The sequence below is a fragment of the Antrostomus carolinensis genome, unplaced genomic scaffold (genome assembly GCF_000700745.2).
Source record: "Antrostomus carolinensis isolate BGI_N321 unplaced genomic scaffold, ASM70074v2 scaffold6201, whole genome shotgun sequence".
In the NCBI taxonomy this organism is placed as follows: Eukaryota; Metazoa; Chordata; class Aves; order Caprimulgiformes; family Caprimulgidae; genus Antrostomus; species Antrostomus carolinensis.
In genome coordinates, this window is record NW_010293387.1 from 3,994 (window position 1) to 28,627 (window position 24,634).

The 24,634-nt window shown below is 39.0% G+C and overlaps 1 protein-coding gene across 1 annotated transcript in view; it reads left to right on the plus strand.

The window, feature by feature from the left end:
* The window catches only part of NUP153 (nucleoporin 153), a gene marked incomplete at its 5' end in the record, with an annotated part of 26,061 nt that extends 3,243 nt beyond the window's left edge, over positions 1-22,818 (plus strand). The window contains 16 exons of the mRNA XM_029087278.1: positions 735-874; positions 957-1,085; positions 3,141-3,257; positions 3,387-3,431; positions 3,541-3,594; positions 7,608-7,754; positions 8,509-8,561; positions 11,183-11,315; positions 12,995-13,129; positions 13,916-14,008; positions 14,247-14,337; positions 14,632-14,748; positions 16,338-16,943; positions 18,882-19,076; positions 19,582-20,421; positions 22,379-22,818. Coding sequence (XP_028943111.1) covers positions 735-874; positions 957-1,085; positions 3,141-3,257; positions 3,387-3,431; positions 3,541-3,594; positions 7,608-7,754; positions 8,509-8,561; positions 11,183-11,315; positions 12,995-13,129; positions 13,916-14,008; positions 14,247-14,337; positions 14,632-14,748; positions 16,338-16,943; positions 18,882-19,076; positions 19,582-20,421; positions 22,379-22,818 — 3,335 coding nt within the window. The remainder of the gene's footprint in view (positions 1-734; positions 875-956; positions 1,086-3,140; positions 3,258-3,386; positions 3,432-3,540; positions 3,595-7,607; positions 7,755-8,508; positions 8,562-11,182; positions 11,316-12,994; positions 13,130-13,915; positions 14,009-14,246; positions 14,338-14,631; positions 14,749-16,337; positions 16,944-18,881; positions 19,077-19,581; positions 20,422-22,378) is intronic.
* Positions 22,819-24,634: the final 1,816 nt, after the last annotated feature.

Genomic DNA, 24,634 nt, shown 5'->3' on the forward strand with positions numbered 1-24,634 from the left:
AGTGAAAAAGACCCAAAACATTTTATTGATGTAGAGGGGGAATTGGCTGATCTCACTGAGAAACGGCAAACAGCAGGTCTGCAGCTTTTTCTAGTCCCTCATATAGATGGGGTTTGAGGCATATTCAGCGAGTTCTCTGGATAACATACTTTACAATTCAGAGTAGATGTTGCCAGGGTTTAGCAGTATAACCTGAGTTTACTAGAGCTTTTGGGTGTGCCTCCATAAAACGTACATGGGAAATAGGTTCTTAAATCTGTTAGTTCAGCCTTTGGGGAATTTTTCAGTTTTAAAACCTGTGTGATTCTGACCTATGCTGGCCTCCAACCCTCTACCAACATAGGAAAAACTCTGTATCATTTGGTGTGCACCCACTGGTGCATTTATGCAGTTCTCTTTTATTTTACCATGAAAGAAGAAAAATAAAACTGCTCTGCATTGGAAGCATACTCTTAACTTGTGCATTCTTTTTGAAATTACTGAAAGGTAAGGTATTTGCAGTTCTATGAACAGTTTTCAAGTTCAGAGTTGATACTTGGTTTTCCTACCACGTGAAATGGATCTGTTTGAAGAACTCTGAAGGTTAGAGTGCTAGAAAAATAAGTGCTAGGGGACATTTTCATTCTGTAAGACTTATTTTTCTGTATTAAAGAACTCTGGAGTTAATGTGATCTTTAATATTAAATTCTCTATGTACACAAGGCATTTACATATAGCATGTGTCATTTTGGCAGATATCACAGTTTCAAAAAGTACTTCAGCACCACTGCTCTGGTCCACAGAGGCTGAAAGATCTCATTCCCTCTCGCAGCATCCTGCAGCCAGCTCTAAAAAACCTGCCTTCAATTTATCTGCTTTTGGATCTCCCTCTCCTGTAAGTACTGCTGAGTATTAATTTTAGTCGATTTGAATGTGTAGCCATTTTACTAACCACTTATTGTAATACCTTTCTGTAGTCACTTGGCAACACTTCTGTCTTTAAGACAAGCCAGCTTGGGGATTCTCCATTTTACCCTGGAAAGACCACTTATGGTGGTGCAGCTGCAGCAGCAAGGGAGACAAAAGCTCGAATTGCTCCTTATCAGGTATGAGAATGGTGTGAGGGAAAAGGTACTTGAAATACAAAAGGGGTAGCACTGCCAAAAGAGCTGTAAGCAGGGAGGTGAAAATGTGGCAACAGTTCCTATTTTGCTTTCTCAGCCTAGAAAATTTCTGTTTAAATTCTTTTTTAATGGTTTATGTAGAAATACTTGGAGTAATACACCAGAAGGACAGTAGCAGGATTAGGTTCTGGCTAATTGTTTGTACTTGGGATTTCCTCTGTTGTTAAATCTTTCAAAAAATTCCATTTTCTGCCATTGTCTGCCTCTGCCTATATTATGTTAAAACAACATGGGAAAAAAGTCAATGATAGCATAACTTTGAAAAGTTGTGTGTATAGTACCAAAAGGTACTTGCCTGATACCTGTCTGTAGATCTTACACAAGCTTGCCTACATTCTTGATATCAATATATTGTATAAAACTCTGCACTCTTTACTATAATAATATCTAAAAGGCAACTTTGCTGATCCTTTGCACTTCTGTTACCTAGAGGGAGGCATAGAATGGTTTGGGTTGGAAGGGACCTTAAAGATCATCCAGTTCCAACCCCCCTGCCAGCAGCAGGGACACCTTCCACTAGACCAGGTTGCTCAAAGCCTCATCCAGCCTGGCCTTCAACACTTCCAGGGAGGAGCAGCCACAACTTCCTTGGGCAACCTTTCCAGTGTCTGACCACTCTCACAGTGAAGAACTTCTTCCTAATATCTCATCTAAACCTCCCCTCTTTCAGCTTAAACCCATTTCCCCTTGTTTTGTCATTAACTGCCCTTATGAAAAGTCCTAAATGCAATCTCAAGATAAACAATAAAATACTTTCTATTTTAATATCATTCAGATAGTTCTTGAAAAGAGTTACTTGTCCCTGGGAGTTTTTTGTCTTCTAAAATGAACCAGCAAATTAAAAGTGCTGACAACTCTCAGTAGCTAGAGTTGAGTCAATAAAATTGGGTTTGTTTGGAATATGTTTAAATCAAAATTACCTTTATTTAAAAAAAATAAATAAAATCAACAAGAACTTTATTTAAGGAACTGGAAATAAGAGCTTGCTGGACCTGTTCTGACATTCTGTTTCTACCATGGAACAAGGTTACCTACAAGTTGGTGACTTAGGGGAAACCTTGAAAACTTGTGGTTTGTTCTGACTGGGTGTTAAATCAAACTTCAGAACATTCAAAACTTCCTGTAAGCTGGGAGCTCTCTTTGGTCATCTATTTTTATTTTTTACACAATAAATGTGGATTATGCTGAAAAGAGGAACCAAAATACTAGACTTTTAAAGGAGAGACTAGCTCGCTTGTTGCTGTATGCTGTGGATTACAGCGAGTCTCGCTTGTGTTTTTTACATGCTGTATGGTCTCCTTCCTGTCTTCACATAGCAGCGTGGTAAGCATGATGTGGTTACCTGAGGGGTTTAACATAAATTAAAAAAAAAATGTTATACTGAAACAAGTTTTTTTGACTGATTCAAAGTCATGTGGTGCAAATAAAACAGTTTACTTTTTCAGTGCAATATGTTTAGATCTGTTACAGTTCAAATCGGATCTTCATCTTTTTAAACAGAGTAAAAAGATCTGCAGTCAACTGTAATCTTGGGGGAAGGGAGGAAATGAGAGAAGTAAAACTAGAAATCCCTGATGATGATGATTGTACACATTGGTTTAAAGATGGTAGCTTACACCATCCTGAAACTGAGATCTGTTTTGTTACTGAAAGTACTTTCTGCAGCACAAGCCTTTGCTTCGGTTCTGTTTTCTTTACTACTTACAGGCCTAACATCTTCCCTTTTATGACCTTTTAAGTTTTAAGTATTTCTTTTGTTGCTTTATCCCGTGTGCAAGATATGTGAGGCCCCATATAAACTTCTGTAAAGTCAGTAGAATATATTTTCTTCTTCATGGCTTGAATGCCCAGAGAGTGCATTTTTCTCTGTCGTTATGAGAGTATTGGTTATATCATCAGTGTAGCCATAGGTCGTAAAGTACATCCATATTTAATTCAAAATCAAGCATCATAACATCTGCAATGCTAATTTTTCAGCCACCAGTAAGAAGACAAATGAAAGCTAAACAAGCAAGTGTGCAATCCTATGGTGTGACAAGTTCCACAGCACGGCGCATCTTGCAGTCATTGGAGAAGATGTCAAGTCCTTTGGCGGTAAATGACGCTCCTTTTAATCTGTTTTATTGCATGTGTTTGAAAATCTTAGTAAATGTGCCAGTATAGGATGAAGATCTTCCTTATTGTGGTATCCAGTTTGATTTACTGCACTATTTTGTTCAACAGGATGCTAAAAGGATTCCATCTCCTGTTTCTAGTCCACTGTCTTCTGTAAGTTGATCACAAAACCCCTGCATTTTTCTTGAATGGAACCCTCTCTTAGGAAAAATTCATCCTCTAATATTTAGGCTGGTTTGGTTTTTTTTTTTTACTTCCTTAGCCTGTGGACAGAAGTGTGCTGAATATGACTGGCTTCCAATCCAAACGGAAACAGGTAAGAACCAGTAACATCTTAAGCTGAGATAGATAACTCTCTATGCTTTATAGCTATTAAAAGAAATGTCACAAACCTCAATGACAGTATACACATTAATTCAAGTTAATTTTAGCCTCATGTGAATTATAACTGTCTTGTCTGTGTGGAAATTACTAAATATGTCTTTTCTACTGACATTAGATGAAGGACTGAAAATTACTCAGGCTAAGGTTATATTATTTTTATGTGGTGGTGTCTTGATGTGTCAATCAAGAACAACTTGACTAGAACACACAAAGTAGTTTTATCTTGTCCTATAGCTTGGGGTTAAGTTGCATGTTTAATCCTTCCGTTTAGGAAAGCTTTCTCTTGCAGAAGTGAATAGAAGTAGAATATTGATTGAGTGATCATACAGACCTTGTGCAGATTTCCATATCCATTCTGAGCACACATACTTGAGTTTTTTATTACTGCTCAAAGTAAAGAAGGAAAACTGTTAAATGTTGTTAATTCTGTAATGCTATGTTCCTAAATTCCTATTTGGAGGTGGCACTGAATTGATGCTGCTGCTGAGGTAAATCATTATTTATTTCATTTTTGTTAAAAAAAACCCCAAAAAAACAAAAAACAAAACAAACAAACAAAAAAACCCCAAAACAACAAACTAGTAATATTTTTTAATAATTTTAATTTGGGATATCATTGAGTTTATTAAGTTGTAAAACCCACAAAAACCCATTTTCACATCAAGCAACCAAAGGAACAAAAGTGTATTTTTTCGTCCATGAAAACTTTTCATCTGCTGTTTTAATGAGAAAATGGATGGAATGTCTCAAGAAGATTTTATACTAATCCCTTGATTAGAAGTTTAATTAATTTTACAGTCACTTCAGAGTTTACAAACATCTTGGATTTCCTGTACCATCTTTCACCATATGCTAAATTACAAGAATGTTGAAAAGTAGAGCATATAATGTCTTTTTTTCAATTATTTGGATAATGTTTATGGTAAACAAAGCTGTTGGGGATTCTCAGTGAAGTTGTGGAACTACACCTGTGATATGAGGCATTAAGGAAGATCTACCAGATTTGCAGCGCAGAGCCTGACGTCAGTCAGAAAGCGAGTGTTGCACACAGCTGTCACTGGGTAAAAGTAGGGAAATTGTCTGCTCATAATACTTGAATTCATGAAGTTTGGCAGGGGAATGGAAGCCCTTGATGAGGAGGGGAGGAGAGGGTTGCATGTGCCAAGGAGAGGGTTCTCCTGCTCAAGCAAACGTAGTTGACAGAACACTTGAGCACTCAGGCAAAACTTTTGCAGGTATTTTTTTGTGGTATTTTTCTTATTTTGAGGATCTGCACCAGGCAGAATAGCTCTTAGTGTGTGAAACATCTAACTGGGTGACTTTTTTTCTTTCATTGTACATTCCTGTCTAACTAATTTGATATCTGTCCTTCTATGAGAAGGTCACCTGCTTATTGATTAAAGGGAAGGTAACACATGTAGTTTTTATGGATTTTAGTAAGGTTTTTGATGCTGTCCCTCAGAGCATCCTTCTGGACAAGTTTTCCAGCTGTGGGGTGAGCACATACACAGTTTGCTGGGTGAAGAACTGGACAAAGGGCAGAGCTCAAAGGGTTGCAGTGAATGGGGCTACATCTGGCTGGTGACTGGTCACCAGTGGTGTTCCTCAGGGCTCAGTTCTAGGGCCAGTTCTGTTCAATATTTTTATCAATGATCTGGATGCAGGAGTTGAATGCACCATTAGCAGGTTTGCTGATTATGCAAAACTAGGAGGTGCTGTTGAGTCTCTTGAGGGACAGGAGGCCTTGGAGAGGGATCTAGATAGACTGGAGCGTTGGGTAATCATCAATGGCATGAAATTGGACAAGAACAAATGTCATATCTTCATCAATGACATAATGGGATCAAGTGCACTCTCAGCAAGTTAGCCGAGTGGTGTGGTTGACACACCTGAGGGACAGGATGCCATCCAGAAGGACCTGGAGAAGCTTGAGAAGTGGGGCCATATGAACCGCATGGGGTTCAACAAGGCCAAGTGCAAGGTCCTGCACCTGGGATGGGGCAACCCCCGATAATAGTACAAGCTGAGTGATAAAGGGATTGAGAGCAGCCCTGCCAAGAAAGATATGAAGGTACTGGTGAATGAGAAGCTGGACATGAGCTGTCAATGTGTGCTCACAGCCCAGAAGGTCACCTGTGTCCTGAGCTGCATCAAAAGAAGCGTGGGCAGCAGGTTGAGGGAGGGGATTCCACACACAAACCCAACTGAACTAAATATAAGGAAGGGATTGGTTACCCTGAGGGTGGTGAAACACTGGCAGAGGTTGCCCAGAGGCAGTAAGATGTCCCATCCTGGGAAACATTGAAGGTCAGGTTGAATGGGGCTCTGAGCAACCTGATCTAATTGAAGATGTCCCTGCTCACTGCAGGGGAGTTGGACTAGATGACTGTTAAAGGTCCTTTCCATCCCAAACCAGTCTGTGATTCTGCACCTGGGATGGAGTCACGCCAGGTACAAGTATAAGTGGGGACAGGGGTGGCAGAAAGGGCTCTGGAGCTGCTGGTTGTCAGCAGGCTCGACTGTGTGCAGGTCAGGGCCCCACAATTTAAGAAGAATGTGAAAGTTCTTGAATGTGTCCAGAGAACAACAAAGCTGGTGAAGGGGCTGGAAGGAATGTCCTGTGAGGAGTGGCTGAGGATACTGGGTTTCTCTAGCTTGAAGGAGGCTGAGGAGGGACCTCATGGCTCTCTACAGCTTCCTGAGGAGAGGAAGTAGAGAGGAAAGTGCTGAGCTCTTCTTCCTGGGATCCAGTGACAGGACATGTGTCTCAAAGCTGTGCCAGGGGAGGTTTAGTCTGGACATTATGAAGCATTTCATTACCAAGAGGGTGGTCAAACACTGGAACAAGTCTTCCTAGGGAGGTGGTCGATGCCCAAAGCCTGTCAGTGTTTAAGAGGCCTTTGGATAATGCACTTACTTGGACCAGGTGATTGTTGTAGGTCCCTTCCAACTCAACTATTCGATTGCAGTTGCAATTCTATTTACATTTAAAAATAGCAATGGATCATCCTTCACTCAGAACAGGTTTGTGAACTTAAATAAACCACACTTTACTCAGGGTTTCAAAATTTATATTCTTATTTTTAGAAAGAAATACCTTTATTCACTTTCTATATAGATAATACAGCATGAATTTTATTGCCAAGAGCTGGGAGATACTGGGAAATTAAAGCTGCTTTGCAAACACAGTTTTCTGTTGATACTAACTTAAATAATAGCATGCATCCTAAGTCTGATTCTTCTGAGCCTTAAAAGTGCAGATGGAGCCTTTGGTAAATCTTACAGCCTTTGGGGGTCTTTCTTGTTTCACAATTCAGTTAATGCAGAATGTACAGTGCTTTATGTTAAAAATTAAGTCTTGTCTGTGAAAATGCTTTGACAAGGAAAGTTATACCAGTACTTTTAAGTGCATGTAATGCAAATCTGAAACATTGGAACATATTTTTAATGAATGAAACTGTTTTAAAATTATCTTACAACATTTTCCTTTTATTTTTTTTTTTTTTTTGAAGTGTAACTTCAAAGAAAGAAAATGTAGGAAAAATGAAACCCAGAAGCCTGTATAATTATCCACTTAACACTTTGAATGTTAAATTAATGGATTAAACCAGTAAAAAAATATCACAGTGTGGGCAGAGGAGAGGAAAAGATGGGAGCATATTATAGTAACATGAGTTACTGTGTCTATGAATTTAACTGCCCAATTTTGAAATAGGATTCAGTCAGACTTCAGCTACTTCTGTAGCTTTTTAGATTTCATAACTGATTTTCTGGTGCTTTCCTTCTGCAAGCTAAATGTTTTCAACACTTCCAAATAATTTTCCCTGGGTGCTGAGACTGATGGGAAGTTTATAGTTCTGTAACTTTATTTTGTTTTTTGTCAGTAAATGCTGTGGTAGTTTGAGTGGGTGCAAAGATAAACAGATTGTTGCTTCCTTTTCAAAGGTGGAATCGCAGCATCCACCTGTCAAGAAACTTGTGACACCAAAGGCAATCTCTCTGACAGTGAGTCGGACCCCGTATTTCAAACCATCTCTGACTCCAGCTACTGATTCCAGCAAACTTCACCAGAGGGTAGATGTAAAGCACAAAGTAAGTAAATTTTCAGGTCCTTTATCTGCTTGCTTTTTACACGTCTGGAATATCTCTAACCAATTATTCTACTAAGATGCTCTTTCTTGGCAGAGTCCCGTTACTACGTTTGAGGTAAGCATTGAGACAGTGTGAACCATTGTGAAAGAGATACTTAGAGGTTTTTACAGATTTAATTGTATTTTTGGAACAGTAAGTAGATGGTGGTTATTTTCAGAACGTGATGATGCTGTTCTCAATGAAAAAAAATGTTAAAATACAGAAACAGCATTTTCCTTTTTGTATGTTTCTGTGCACAAAGCTGTAGCTGATGGAACATGCTGATGTTGTGTATAAATTCTTTCAGGTGAGATACAGGCTCCAAGTGAGATTTCTGACAATTACCCATTCTGATCACTTTCTTAATTACCCATTCTGATCACTTTGGTGTGGATGGACTCCTTGATAAACTTTCCTTTAACCAAGATTGGCATTTCTTTCAGGCAAAAACCACCCATGGTTCCAGTATCAATCTGAATATAAAAATGCCAAGTGTTAAATCTATGGGCTTTTTAGGCTGGGGATTGAAGTGGGTGGAATCATAGAATCATAGTGGTTAGGGAACAAGCTTAAGTAGATGAGGTATATTTAGTGGTATTAAATAAATAATATTTTTAAAAACCCCTACAAAAGTGTGTTTATTTGTCTTGGCTTTGTGTATAGTTTATAAATACATTCAGATAAGTCTTGAAATAAATCATACTTAACTTTGCAGGGCCTCAGAGAGAAGAGTTTTCCTGCAGAACAGCAAGTGAAACTGTCTGAAAGGTATGACAAATCTATGAATTTAAAACACTTGAAAGAAGAAAGTTCTCTCCTTTGTCACTACAGGCTGCATGCCTGTCTCCTTTTGGAAGGGCAGTTGACAGTTCTCAGTAAAGGGAATGGAAAATACAGTGCAAAAATTGTATTATGAGAGAGTTTAAGTGTATGTACATCTTGATGTTCTTTACGGGGGCACCTCTTAGTTTGAGCTAATTATTTAATTGCTTGCAGTCTGAAAGCTTTATCCTAAAGGAATTATTCGTTCTGAAATATTCTTTATAAGATGAAGTGGCTTACAGTTCAGGAGTATATTTAATTTTTAGATTTTTTTTTTTAAATAAAGCAAAAGCCTGGAGGAAGATCAGTTTTTAATGCTCCTTTCATGGTGAAATCACCTGTCTGCTCTGTGAGTTGGCGTGAAAAACAGGAGCCCTTTAGAATCATACGAGGCCAAATGCCAGCTTCTTTCTAAAACACAAAATTCCAGGAGAGTTAGTAATTGTATTTCTTCTTGAGGAGATTGTCTTGCATTACACTGCTTGCTCGGTTTAGTTACGATGACTTCACCTCTGGATAATATTGATGGCTCTCCCTTCTGAGCAGCTAGTCTTTTGGGTAATGCTTATATTATAACACTTTGCATTCAAAGATATTTTTTTTTTGAGGATTCGTCCTTTTAAAGAACAGTAGCAAGAAATTGTATTTTGTTTTCTCTGTGTTCAACTTCCATCCAATTCTTATGTTGCCTTGGGCATTTTTTAGCCTGCAAAAAAAACCCCCAAACCAACTCTTTGTTTTGGCATCTAGTAGTTTGACTTCACAGCAACCACCTTTTCAGGGGTGCAATAGACTGGCTCTAAGGTTTTGGCATAGGTGCAAATAGATGTTAGGTTTTAATTGTGGGTTTTCAAACTACTCTAAATTATCTTTAGTTAGAACTCCTTTCTTCTCTGCCATGCAGAAGGGAGATCTAGAAAACTGATTTTTATTTGCTTCACAAGTTTTACTGCTGTCTTCTACTTTAGTCTGGAGAGTAGGTGGTCCTTTTTTTAACATTCTTTCCTAAAGCCAGTCTCTCTGTTGGATGCCACGTTCTGGAGCAGGGACACAAGGCTGGTAAGGGGCAGCTGGCCAGAGTCCCTTGGTGCAAATAACCTGCAGTACTTTGGTGTGTCTCTGTTCAGCCTACCAAAAGCCATTTAGTTTTGAAACCTGGGTCAGAATTGTAGATTGGACTTCAGTTGCTTGAAGACAGAAAACTGTCTTTGTCCCTTGAAAGCTGACAGGTGTTATCAGAAAATGGGAATATGGCCTTTTATAGGCAGTCTATAATTGTCTGGATAAAGCTCTATTTTGACATAAGATTTTTTTGCAGAATTTGAATTGATTGTCAGTTTGGATTAGAGAAATGTTTGAGCATATGGCCTTAAGGATCCAGCTTCCTCTCAGTGGTTACAGTGCTGAGCAGACTGACAAGTATCTGACAAGTTTAGACCAATTCTCTTTCTCAGTCTTCTGGAAACTTGACCTGGTGTCTTCCAGTGTGGTCAAATGTACTTTTGTAATGACTGACTGCTTGGCTGCAGGATAAGCTTTGATATGGTAATTCTTTCCAGGGATACTTCATTTTGATGCCATACTGCCTTTTATTGTTGTTTTTATTCCATAGTTCACTTCTGGTTTTGGGTGTGGTGTGGGGCTTGGGGGTTTTTGTTTGTTTGTGTTCAGGGGTTTTTGTTGGTTTTGCTTTTCTTCTCTTTTGCTTTTCTTCTCTTTTTTCTTTTCTTCTTTTTCTCATCTTCTTTTCTTTTATCCTTCTTCTTTGCCGCCTTCTTTGCCTTCTTCTTTGCCTTCTTCTTTGCCTTCTTCTTTGCCTTCTTCTTTTTCTTTTCCCACTGGGATTAGGAAATCTTTCTGATTTGGATCTAGGCTTTTGTAATGAACAGAGAAATGCCTTTGTACCCTTTACAAAAGGGATCTGTATTCATGTTTGAAAAGACTTCTGGAATGTTGGCACACCCAAACACCTCTACTGATTCTGCTGATGGCCCCAGGAAAGCCAGAGCAGCTTCTGAAGCTTTTGCTGTATTATCTTGCCACACAAGTTTGAGCCATTCTGTTCCATGAGAGCTGTTGGCAGCATTTCATATGTGCACTCTCTTTCTGTTCATATGTATTTTTAGTTGTTCTTTTATATCCCTGCAGAGATACATGCTCATCACAGAGAACTGGCAGTCAAAATTTCCACTGTCTGGACTATTAAAAGGAAACATTAGAAAATAACAATCTAAATAAGTTCTGCTATTTCAGGTTTTCTGGCTTAGTCATCATTCCTTTATGGATGTTGTGACTGTTTCTTGTGTACATCCTTCACGTTGCTGCTCTTATTAATGCAGCTCTTGCTGTTAGAACATCAGATACTTACCAGCATTTGGCAACTCGTGAAACAGTTGTTTCTGATTCCGATTAGAGGCTGCCGGTTCCAGGGCTAATAGTGGCTATAAATAGCTTGAAACAATTAGTTGAAAAGTTGATTTTCTAATTCTCTCTTTTGTTTTGTTTTGTTTGTTTTGGTTTGTTTTTTTTTCCCCTTCCTCAACCTATGTATGGTTATTCTGCACCAGCAATTTGACCTTCCCTAAATTCAGTACTCCTGCATCCAACGGTCTGTCTTCAGGAGGAGGAGCGGGTGGTGGTGGCAAGATGAGAAGGGAAAGGGGAGTTCACTATATATCGAAACCTGGAGAAGAACAACAGGTAAGAGGCTCTTAGGTTAACTGCTCTCGCAGAGATTACTGAAGTAACTAGCTCAGTATGCCAGTTTTGTTGTCTCGTAGTAATTTATAATAATCCCACTTCAGTTTTGTGGGGTTTTGATGTGGGTTTCAGTGCAGGCTCCAATTTATCTGTTTAAGTGCCTCAAAACACTTAAACAGATAAATAGTTTTATATTTTTTTAAGTCTTTAGCCTTATTATCTTGGAGATGCTTCATACTATAAAGTTTCCCCTTAGCAGTTGAATGAATGAATTTCAGTGGAGGTTTGTAGAGTTTTTATGAAGAAATGGTGTTTGAAACAAGTGCTGAGTAAGCAGACAATGTTTATTTAATTTGTTATTTCATATTTAAGTCATGTAGAAAGGTAGAGGCTAAGAGTCTGAAGTGGAAGACAGTGTTCCACATGTCTGCTAATGATCATTCACAATTTTTGGCACTTAATCAAACTCATTGAGAGAAGTTGGGGTTTTTTTTTCCTTGTTTTGATGGGAAAAGTCAATTTATTAAAGGTATGAGCATGACTATCCTGAAGATTGATTTATTTTCTGATTGTATGTTATGTAAGCTGCCTACTACTGGATGTTAAATATAAACATTTTTAATCAGTCTTCTGGCTGTAGGAAAATGAAGAAATAGTAAATATTGAAGAATGTTTCTATAATACAAATGGTCTGAATATCTAGGTCCAATAGACTCTTCATATAAAAGCTGTGAAATATGTTGAAATACGAATAATTTGATATGAAATACAAATAATTTCATATGAAATATGAATAATGTAAGCTGTAGGATACGTTAAATTTCTGTAGTAGCAACTTACATCTCTGCTTAGTCCCTTCTGAGTAGGTCTTGGTATTCCTGTGTAAATTGTGCTTAGATTGCTATTCCTGTTTAAACCCTAACTAATCTCATCTTGGTAATAAAATAGTTTAAAAGGAAAGGATAAGACCAGAAGTTTTTAAGCAACGCTGGTTTCTGAGATGTAAATTTGCATCCTGATACATGACATGGACTAGATCTACCAGAATACGATCTTCTATAGTGCTACTCAGGCTTTCTTTTTTGTCATTTTGTGCTTTGGCTTGATTTGGTTTGGCGTTTTTGGTCCTCTAAGGAACCCACAAACATCTTTAAAGCGTTCTCTTTTTACAAGGTCACTGCAGTAGTGGCTTCAGAAACTGTGGCAGCTGTCCTGCTTAATTTTGCAAGAGCAACACTTTCCATTTAGTCTTGAGAGTGTACTCTTAATTGAAGGAACGAAAGGATAATTAGAAAGGATCCTGTTTCTCTAGATCTTTAATAACTAAAGTACAGAAAACAAAAATGAATTTGATCTGTGCCCCCCTGTTCTGCACAGGTAACAATTTTGAGCAGATATTCAGTGTTCTTACTGGGCAGGTGGTGAATGTGGGATCACATGGAAACAGACCTGCCATAAATTAAAATGACCTGGCAAACTGAGGGTGGGGGAGGTTCAGGTTCCTTTTGAAAACTTGCTTTGTCTTATTGTATCTCTGTTATATTTAGCAGAAGAAATTAAGGAAGGGGCAGGGTAGGAAAGTATTAAGTCTTATAAAAGAGAGAAACTAAAATTTACAACTTTTTTTAAAAAAAATATGAGAACAATTAACATTTCCCACAATTAAAATTTACACCTAGGAAGTGGAGGAACCTGTACTACCGAGAGTACCCCTACCCATCAGTACTGCATCACTGCCTTCGTTCAACTTCAGTTTCCTTACCAGTAGTACTGTCTCGTCACCAAGCACTGTTTCAACACCCGTGATGAACAAGGTAAATCTTTGTTGGATATCTTGAATACTTTTTTAAGGGTGAGTATACATCTGCTTTGTTGCATGTTATCTTCTTCCGTGGTCCTCATGAAAGTAACCAACGTTAGTTTATATCCTGTTGAATAAATCAGGGTTGGATTCCAATTTGGAGGTGAGGTGAGGCGAGGCAGAATGTTTTTAATTTGGCCTCTGTCCATCTTATACTTTGCAAACTTTTGGATAACATAATTGTATAACTGCTTCCAATGCTGTTAAAATTTTGTTGGGATTTTATGCCAAGTTAAGTTATTAAATTAGTGGTAGCATTAATAGTCATATAAACCTAGTGTAGAATGTGAGCCTAGGGTGCAATAATTGGAATATTATTGCAGTAAAATAAACATTCATCTTTTCCAGAGTACTTGAAATATTTTTGTATGTTAAAGCAGATATGTGCTTTAGCATGTTGAGGTATTTGCTGAAGCTCTGACTACATTTAAGCTGCGTTAGTTTAAGGTTCTTAAGCTTATATTTTTTCATATATTTATTATATTCAGATCTAAGTGGCATTTCAGTTTTTTTCTCTTGGTTTATAGGTTTTGCTTTTGATGATACTGTACTATGTGCTCACTTCCAAGCTTCATTTTCTTTTATTATAACTCTTTATCTGTTGTTTAGAAATAAATATCAAACATAACATTTCCCAACTGCGGAACATCTGTTAGGTAGTGAATTCAGGTAGCTGCTGTTGTTTTACCAGAATGTTTTTCTTTTAGATACAAACCTTAAAACTCTTTTGAAAATACAGGTGCAACCAGCCAGTAGTGTTGGCAGTCCTGTGTTCAGATTTTCATCTCCAATTGTGAAATCTACTGAGGCAGAAGTGCTACCTCCATTGTCTGTAAGTGAAATAAATAAAACTCAACCTTCCTTCGAGCCTTTAGTAGAACACTGCAGAATAAAGCAGAATTGGTGCTGATAATGGTGAAAACAAGTATATTGGGTTTCTGGCTTATAATTTGTCATCCAGCATGTATACCAAAATTTTGAAGACTGGATTTCAGGTTTTTTATTTGTGTGTGAAATTTGATTAAACTTTCTTTAGTTTCAGAATCTAAAAAAATCTCTCTTTTTCGTAGCAGATTGGGTTTACATTTAGTGTTCCTGTTGTAAAATCAGCAGAGCTTTCTGGATCCCGTGATAGACCAGTGACGTCATTACTTACTCTAGGTAACAGAAATGTTAGCATTTCAGATCTGAAGTGCTGATTTTCTTTTTTTATATATTAAATAGTAAATTTGCCCTTTCTGGGCATATTAGCAATTGCAGGCAAAGTGTGTTTGCAGTGACAGGTCTGCTTTTAACCAAATTGTAATTATGAACTGTTGTAAACAAGGTAGAATTTTGAAGATTCTTATATAAAAGAAGCATGAAAGTTGGAAATTCTTGTTTCTAGCAAGTGTGAATATATTTTAAGTGGATTTCTTTGTGAAAGGTGGTTTTTGTTTTGTTTTGTTTTTAAAGATACTGCCACTATAAACAGCACCAGCAATAAGAAGGAAGAAAAAGAATACGATGGCCCCTCCAAACCTGCAAAGGTCTTAAAGGAAGGAAGTGTGTTAGACATTCTAAAAAGCCCTGGTGAGATAATGAACTCCTTCTAAAAAGATATTGTAAAAAATAAGCTAGCTTATAACTGCATTGATTGGAAAAAAAAAAATCACAACAAAAACCTCACTTTGTGACAGTTAATGCAATATTAGCTATAAATACAAACGTAGGAGAGCGTTACATTAAACACTGAGTGGATCTCTCCTTCTATTCTAAGTGGCTTTCTGCAACTTCAAACCAGAGGCATTGCTTCTTCTTTATATGTTAGGAAGTAATTGTAACTGATGTCTGAAGAGAATTAGTCAAATAATCGGTGTTTCATTTTAAATGCATAAAATTTTTTGAATTGGAAAGGAAATGTTTGTAAAATGCTTTACAAACATTACTCTCCCCCTTTCACCATCGCTGGAAAGTAAGAATAGTGAAGACAGTTGCATCCCTAAACATGTTTCAAAGCTGCAAATCTTTTGGCCTTAAATTATAACAGTTACTATGGATTCAAATGTAAATTTTAAGTAGAAGTGGGCTGTTTCACTTTACAAACCCTTTTCTTATTTTTATTTTTAAGCAATTGCAGTTGTTTTCAACTGTTTAATAAATGTGTGTGTGTGTGTGTAGATGTTTTTTGCTTTAAGAAAAAGGACTTTATTGAATTTGATCTTCTCCCAAAAGCCTTCAGTTGCATCAGGACTTTTTTTTAATAAAGTGACAAATTATTTACTTCTTAAGAAGACAGCACCTTTTTATACTGGAAAGAGCTGAGTGAGGGAAAATGCATTGTGTGTTTTGTTTAATGAAACACCTATGAGTGAAGTGATACTGGTTCTAAATCCACACTATTGGAAGACTCCACTTCTGATATTAAAAAACAAAACAATACAACAATAACAACAACAACAAGAAGACACCCCAACATAATAATAAGAACCTAAATGCTTCATTTTAGCTTTACAAGTAATTTATGCTGCTATTTAAGATGCATTGCTGCAGCATTTTCTTTAGTATTTCCATACTGGTCTTGTTTTCTGTTAAAATTGGCACCTTTAAATAGGGAGTTGGCCTGTGTCCAGTGTATTTTGCACACAGATTATAGATAACAATTGTTCTGTTGTCTTCATTTTTATTACTTAATTAATACTCAGTATCTGTGGGGAAATACCACGTGGATTGCTGCTCTGAGAACCAATTGCTGTACAGCTACTAAAGTAAATGTGAGTCATCTGCTGTGGCAGAAATAGCTTCAGTCATTACATTCGATTGAGCACGGTGCCTTAAAATGAAATTGTATTATTTCTAATCTGTCTCAGCTTTCAGTACTGTTTGTTCACACTTGGATCTACCAGTGAAGATTTGTATTTAAAACTTTCTTGGAAATTAAGAGTTAAATCAAGCTTTAAATAAATGTTCTGTTGTGTCTTAGTGCAGCATATGAAATTTCATCCCTTGAGCTAGGATTTCCAGGGACTTCCTCTTGCGGTTATTTGGAATGCATAGTTGTAACCAAGTTGGCAACTTGGTTGAAGTTTATGCCATCTAATATTGTAAGTAACTTATATGTAATGACAGTGCTGCTTTATTAGTAAGATCTCTTCCTGTTTGTTTGGTTTTTATTTTTCTAGGCTTTATGTCTGTGAAAACACACTCCTCTGCATCCGCACAGCCTGCTACAAGCACAGTGGTCTATACAAGGCCTGCAATAAGTAGTTTTTCCACCTGTAAAGACACCTCTAAACAAGCATCCTCGTTTTGGCAGTCTGACACCAACGACCCATGTCTGCAGAACAAAACCACGGATGGCAAATGTGTAACCTGTCAAGCTGCTGAAGTGTCAACAGTGGAGAGTACGAAACAGACGATAAGCTCAAGTCAGTGTGTTGCCTCTAAGGCAGCAGTCCCTACAGCAAGGACATTGGGCTTTGAAGACAAATTTAAAACAGCACCCAACACATGGGATTGTGATACCTGTCTGGTCCAGAACAAACCTGAAGTTACCAAATGTGTAGCATGTGAGACACCAAAGCCTGGAACGCCTGCTCTGACATTGCCAGTGGTCACAGACAACTCGGTGACAGTGACATCCTCCTCCAGCAGCACTGACACAACAGTCACTCTGGGGTTTGGAGACAAATTTAAGAAGCCCAAAGGCTCTTGGGACTGTGAGGTGTGCCTTGTATCAAATAAGGCAGAAGACAGCAAATGTGTAGCTTGTCAGTCTGAGAAACCAGGTGTGTTCTTCTCTTTTCTGTTGTTTTAATCTTGGCCTCTGTGCGTTCTTTGCAGAATAAAATATGTTGCATATTAAAAAAAATACATATATTTTCAGCAGCATGGCCATATGCCAGACAGGATGGATTAGTGCCTGGCATGGTTACAGGCACTCTGGAGGTCTCAGCCCAGATTCCAGCCTGTCACATGAATTGAACTGATTGTGAAATGTATTAGTGCAGAGCTGAATTGAAGCAAACATACTCTGCTTTGCAGCCGGTGAGGAAAGATGACTAAACCAGATGCCTTAATTAACTTAAAACCAATTTACTTATTTTCATTGGAGAAAACTGTAAACTCCATAGAAAGAGTTAAAAATTACTGTGTTTTTATGTTTCAAAACATAAGTAGAAATGGTATTTATATAACATGACCAAAAATATCTGCGCTCAGCATTTGTGTGTAATTGAGCAGAGGTATCAAGTCAGACTTCAAGACTTAAGATGACTTTGGTCATCTTAAGCTAAAGCAAAACTGTATGTTCAGCTACACATACAGCTGTATGAAGGCCAGTGGTAGCCTTCCAGAATATAGGTGACCTTGTTCTGGAAGGTCAAGGTCCTTCCAGACCTTGGGAAGGTGGGTGAGTTCTTCAGTGCAGCGCTGGGTTGTTTCCCATTGTACATTATTGTAATTGATTTTGAGTGTGTTGGTTTTAAAGCACAAATTATTTTTTTAGTGTTAATTTTCACTGGCTCTTAACATCATTTACACAGAATCACAGAATGTCAGGGATTGGAAGGGACCTCGAAAGATCATCCAGTCCAATCCCCCTGCCAGAGCAGGAACCTAAATGAGATCACACAGGAAGGCGTCCAGGCAGGTTTTGAATGTCTCCAGAAAAGGAGACTCCACACCCTCCCTGGGCAGCCTGTCCCAGTGCTCTGTCACCCTCACTGTAAAGAAGTTTCTTCTCAAGTTTAAGTGGAACCTCCTGTGTTCCAGCTCACACCCATTGCCCCTTGTCCTACCATTGGGCATCACTGAGAAGAGCCTGGCTCCATCCTCCTGACACATTTGGCTGAGACTCTAGCCATTTGCAAGGAGGAATTTTGGAAATGTGAGAAGTTTGCCATGACCATCATGGTACAGAGAATTGCACAGTTATATTACATCTGCTGAGGGGAAGAGTGAGGCAAGTTAAAACGGGAGGATAAAAATCCTCTGGATGTGCTGTGGAAGAGAAGACCCCTTCCTGTCTTTACTGTTTTGAATTTGAGACATTATCTTCTTAATGCCTCTCTCTTAAATGCCACCCTCAGTGGTTTAAAACTCTAGGTAAACATGACAATTATGTGATGCTTTTGTGCCTTCTGGATATCCACTTCAGTCCTCATGCTTCTGGAGCAGAAGTTTTCTGTTGGAGTGCAGCCATCAAGTGACACCTCTTCCTTTACAGGGGAGAGAAATCAGTGTTGACTTTTGGGCCTCTTTATGGAGGATTCTGCTGCTCTTGAAGAATGTGTAGCTTGTGTAGTGAATGCAGAGTTGTGGATTTGGGAGCTTTGAGATCTTATCTTTTTTTTTTTAACTTTGACTACAGGTTACTCATGTCACCAGAAATCCTTTGAGTAGTTTTAGTTGAGTATAACACCTTTAATTTACATCTGAAATAGGCTGTGTTGCTGTATTGCACGAACTGCAGTTGCTGTTTAAACATCATTGGTTCAATTTGTGTTTAAAATCATATCTAGATGATAAAGAAGAATCAAGGTGGTGTTTGCATTGTTTACATTCTCAGGCTGAGTTTGATTGAAATGAATTTGTAGTTTGATGGGGTTTTTTTCCTGTTACACTTGTCTGCTTTGTAATTTAGTGAGCATTTAAGAGTTTCTTAAAAAGTTCATGTTCACTTTCTCACTTTAGCAGGATGATTAACTATCTTGCTTATTTCTCAGGGAGTTCAGTGCCTGTGACCAGTAGCAGTGTTTCTGCATTTTCTGCTTCTTCTGGAGGATTTCTGGATTTAGACAAATTCAAGAAGCCTGAAGGAAGCTGGGATTGTGAGGTCTGCTTGGTCCAAAACAAAGCAGAAGCCACAAAATGTGTAGCCTGTGAAAGTGCAAAGCCAGGCACCAAAGCAGAGCTCAAAGGTAATAATGAGAAAAACAAAGGTGTACATTCTGCAATTTTTACTTTTTTTTTTTTTTAAGTGCAATTATTTTTCCTTTGAGGTTTGGCAAAATTGTTCATTTTTCCTCTAGGAATATTACTTCAGTAAGGTAGTGTGCTGATGTTTCCACAGCCTTTCCCCAGAAAAAGATAATGCTTTTTAGAGAAAAGCTGATATTAATGACATAGTTGTTCTTTACAAGCCTTATGTGTTGTCCATTTGGAGTTTAGACTCAAAGCAGCATCTTTCAAAGAAGCTAGCAGTGTGATTTTCAAAGCCAGCTGGTGGGTAGAATAATGCCATTGCAAAACGGTGTATGTAGAGAGAAAGTGTGGAATTTTATTTGTTTTGTGGTTTGGATTTTGTTTTTAAAAAACAGTTTAGCCTCTAGGAAGTTCAGGACTAGAATCCCAGCCATGTAGCTAAAGCCTTACATGTATTCCATCATATTTTGCCAACTTAACATAATTACTTATTTTTTGCAGATTTTGGTACTGCTGCTGTGTCCACAAATGCTTCATTGCCATCGTTTACATTTGGTGTCCAGTCCTCCTCTGAATCTTCTCGTACATTAGGTAGCACAGGAAATTTTAAATTTGGAGAACAAGGGAGCTTCAAGTTTGGCATTGCATCTGAATCGGCGTCCTCCAACACTGTGACTGGGGGATTTAAGTTTCCTACTAGTTCAGGGAACTTCAAATTTGGAGTTTCTTCCTCAGACTCTAAATCAGAAGACAGTAAAAAAGAAGGTAAAAGTAACAGTTTTACCTTTGGACTTCCATCTACAACCAGTCCGACTCCTTCAACGTTTCAGTTTGGGACAGCGAGCCTGGGACAGCAGGAAAACAAAGAGGAAACAGTTGTGGGAGGCTTTGGTTTTGGCACGACTTCTACTTCTTCCATCACTACCAATGAGAATAAAACTGGAGCCAGTGGCTTCACTTTTGGAACTGTGGCAGAAAAGGAGGCAGCATCACCTGCTCTCGCATTTAAGAAGTCAGATGAGAAGAAGGAGGAAACCCTTTCGGCAAAGGGAGGCTTCTCTTTTGGCAGTGCGGAGTCTGCACCTGCCTCGGAGTTTGTTTTGGGAAGGACAGAAGAGAAACAGGACTCTGTCCCTTCTGCTGCCCCGTTAGCATTTGCAAAGAAAGCTGACAACGAAGAGGTAAAGGCACAACCCGTCTTTTCAGCTGGGACGGCTGAGCAAACCAAAGAGGAGAGCGCGGCAAAGCCCGTGTTCAATTTTAGCTTCGTTAAACCATCGGAGAAGGAAACTGAGCAGGCAAAGCCCTCTTTTGCCTTTGGTGCACAAACCAGCACTTCAGGTAAACAGAACATCTTTTGTCTTCACTTGGCTGCTCGTGTCCGTCAAATTACACCTCTGAAGTCATACTGGACAGCATTTATGGGATTTGATTTATAGTTCTGGTTGTTGGTGTGTTCATAGAATCACAGAATGGTTTGGATTGGAAGGGACCTTAAAGATCATCCAGTTCCAACCCCCCCGCCATCAGCAGGGACACCTTCCACTAGACCAGGTTGCTCAAAGCCTCATCCAGCCTGGCCTTGAACACTTCCAGGGAGGAGCAGCCACAACTTCTCTGGGCAACCTGGGCCAGTGTCTGACCACCCTCACAGGGAAGAACTTCTTCCTAATATCTCATCTAAACCTCCCCTCTTTCAGCTTAAACCCATTTCCCCTTGTTTTGTCATTAACTGCCCGTATGAAAAGTCCCTCCCCAGCTTTCTTGTAGCCCCTTCAGGTACTGGGAGGCCGCTATATATATTGTATTGACAATATCTAGTGAGTCCTTTTTAGATTTCGATGAGTTTTAACACCAGGTTTAGATTAAAAAAAACAGCCACACCTTAAGGAACCTGTATCAATTCTTGTATGAACACAGAACTTTTATTGTCTGAGTGGTAGCAGCCCAGATGGTGATAAAATCTATAGTATGCTGCAGTATAGAGCCCTAGTGTTGTTTTTCATTGTGAAAGGGGGTGAGAGGGGTAATATCTTACTCCCAGCAGTGTACTGGCAGCTCCGCTGCAGGCTGGAACACTGTTCCCCTGCTGCTACACAGGTATAAAAATCACTTCCTAGATATTTCACAGCTTTGTGTCCTTTTAATTCGTTGAAAGTCTGCGGTGGAGCATTAAAGTTCTTTAGTGGTGATCACCGTGTGGAAAAATTCTGGTTGTTGAATTCCATGTGTCTGACTTAACAACTGTGGTTTAGAGAACAGAATTCGTTTCTAACTTCTGCAGTGACAGGGAAAAGGACGTTGGTAAATAACCCTGAAAAAGAGGAGTACATAGGGTTATCCTGGTTTTAATTGCTACTGAACAGACAGGTTTTGGAGGATTGTGGGTTTTGGGGGAGGGGAGATGGGTGGGGGGTTTTGAGGTTGGGTTTGATTTGTGGTTTTTTGTTGTTTGTTTTGTTTTTGGGTTTTTTTTACCTGCCAGTAAAAGTTCTGGAGTTTGGTTTAGTCGTGGAAATTTGATGAAGCACCTTGTGCAAAGAGGAAATTTTAACAAGTGTTCTGAAGAATGGTGTAGTCCCTTAAAAATGGCATAGATTAAAAGGGGCTGTAACTGCTGGGGAAAAAAAGATAGTGGGGAAACTGAAAGCAAGATCACAAATTAATGAGAATTAAACCAGCAGCTTAGGGAAAGCTGGAGAATGACTGACTTTAAAAGACAGCTCTATTCTGAGGGTGTAAAACTGCACTCAGTACTTATAGCAATGGTCTTAATAGGAGGATTGTTCTCTGTTGCTCCTAAAAGCAGGTCTGGCAGGTGTTTAAGTGTAATTAACTTAAATTTGGAAGATTTAGGCTGGAGGATGGTAAACTTGGTTGGACTTAAAGCTGGAGGCACAGGGCTCTTTGTCACTGTGTTTTTTAGTACTCCATTGAGCAAAGCCATAGAACTGTTACAGGTGGTTGATGTTCTTCTAGGAACATCTGAAATACATTTTTGTTTCAAGAGTTCAGAAGTACTGGTTAATACTGGTTCAGGTAAGGACAGCCAATGCTTAGTGTTTGTAACCACTGAAACCTAGACTGCAGTGGTGTCCTTGCTCCTCACAATTTTTCCACTCCTTTAATTGTGGATGGCAGCAATCAGCACGTTAAATCTGGATCTTGGGCAAGGGACAGTAGCTGGCGTTGGGGTGTCATTCAGGACTCCTCTTTGTATGGTGATTGAAACAGGAGTCTACGTGCTCTGCTTCCTTTGGCCTTTCTGTGGTGGTTTATGTAGTGCTCTTCCTTTCAGATCAAGGAGCAGCAAAGCCATCCTTCAGCTTCTTGAGCTCAACTTCCTCCAGCACAGCCGTACCCACCATTTCAGCCAACAGCAGCAGTGTGTTTGGCAGTGCCATCTCTTCTTCAAATCCTCAGCCAGTTCCCGCTCCCTTCGTGTTTGGACAACCCAGCAACACTGTGAGCAGCTCTGTTTTTGGTAATTCTGCAGAATCTACAGCATCTCAGTCATTTGGCTTCTCTCAAGAAAACAAACCAGCAACCACATCTTCCAGCAGCGGCACGGCTCTTACTTCATTTCTCTTTGGTTCAAGCACCACCAGTACCAATGCAGCAAATTCAGGCTTTACCTTTGGAGCCACAACCACATCAAGTTCAACAGGTACATTTGAAATAAGATGTTCTCCTTGTTTTTGCCATTATATAGTGGGCCAAGGAAATATCGTTTCATGAATATAGAATCACAGAATGTTTTGGGTTGGAAGGGACCTTAAAGCTCATCCAGTTCCAACCCCCCTGCCAGCAGCAGGGACACCTTCCACTAGACCAGGTTGCTCAAAGCCTCATCCAGCCTGGCCTTAATATTTTACTTTGGAGAATGTGTGGGTCAAATGGATGGAAGTAGAGAAAAATATTGAGTATTGATATTCAACAATATAAACTGGGGCTTGGTTTTTCACAGCCAGTCTGGGAAATACAGTACAGGAATGAACTGGCAGCGGTGTTGTGTAATGGGAAGGACAACACTTTCCTGGATTTCAATTTGTATGAGAACTTTTCACCATGACAATGATAGTTTCTTCTCTCTAGCAGTCCAGTGCTTGCAGTTAGAAGTCACTGAATTAGAACTTTCCTGATTTTATTTTCTCTCCCATACCTAAAACTCTCAAGTGTTGTAAATAACGTCAAGCTTTGCCAAGTCCTTCCTTCACAAGTACATACAGACACAGTACCTCTACGTGCAGTTGCTGCTGCTTAAGGATTGGTTTCTAATAAGCACCGTGGCCAGTGTTTGTTAATTTTCTAACAATTTAGAGAAGATAGACATAAGAATGTGAAGTGACTTCACATTTTACATTTCCTGTCCCACTGCATGAATTTAGCAGTATGACATGAGACTAAATCCAGTAAATCATCTGTGTTCCTGCTTAGCCTAGCAGTACGGTGGCAATCAAATGAAACCTGTGAGGAAGAGTCTTTATCTATTTTGATCCAATTGCTTAATCTTGTCATTTGGAGAAATCAAATCTGCATACTTTTTTGTGTATCAGAAACAGAGAGAAAATGGTCCTAAATTATAACAACCAGCAGATTAATTTAACCTGCTTACAAATCAGTATCTTCCAGTGTCATTTCATACGTAGGTGACACTGTAGTTCAAAGATCTTCACAAAGGATTATTTTTTTTAATGCAGAAGCCTGCATTAACTTTTACCATGTATCTGTTCATCTTCTTGGAAAGAAAAAGTCAGCCATTCCAAACTGTGATGCAAGAGAGGGTATTTTCTGTTGGGTGATGAAGGCTGCCTAAATTGCACGATTAGTACTGTTTGAAATGCCCCCTTTTGTGCAGGAGATGTGCTCTGTGTGCTCAGAGTCACTGTTCAGTCACCTATTTTCCTTCTCTGATTTTCTGCTGGCCATGCAGAACCGAAGCAGCCAAACAAACGAGCTGGTGGTCGATGTTATGTAGAGGATTACTTGGCTACACTGAGTTTTTGAGTACAGAGAGATCACTGCAAGCTTGATCTGTCCTCCAGAAGTTGGTAACAGTGAACACTTGGGCGGGGAAGGGTGCCAAGAAAGATTCATGTTCTCCTAATAAATTGGGAGCTGTATTTTGCATGTCTGAAAAAGGCAATTGGAATTAATATTCTGTGTGTGTGGGATAAACAGCTTTTAGTAAATACAAATTAAAAGTTTCTCTTTGTGGGAGTTTGTTTCTAGAACGTGAATGCTGACACAGTAACCTGAGTGTAGACAACCCAGGTGCTTACGGGAGTCATGCAAAATTAAATCTCAAACTTGGTGTTTCTCGTGTTACGTAGGAGAAGAGGTGCAGTTCCTGCTGTGGTGACAGTCGTGTTTGTTTTACATACACACACAATTAGGTTGAAGTTAAGATGAGTATTCAGCTACCAGATGTAGGAACCTCTGTTTCTGGATTCGTTGTGGGCGATAGGAAACCTGCGTATACTGACGTTTCTTTTCTTTCTTTCTTTCTCTCTTTCTCCTTTTTCTTTTCCTCTTTCTCCTCTTTCTTCCCCCC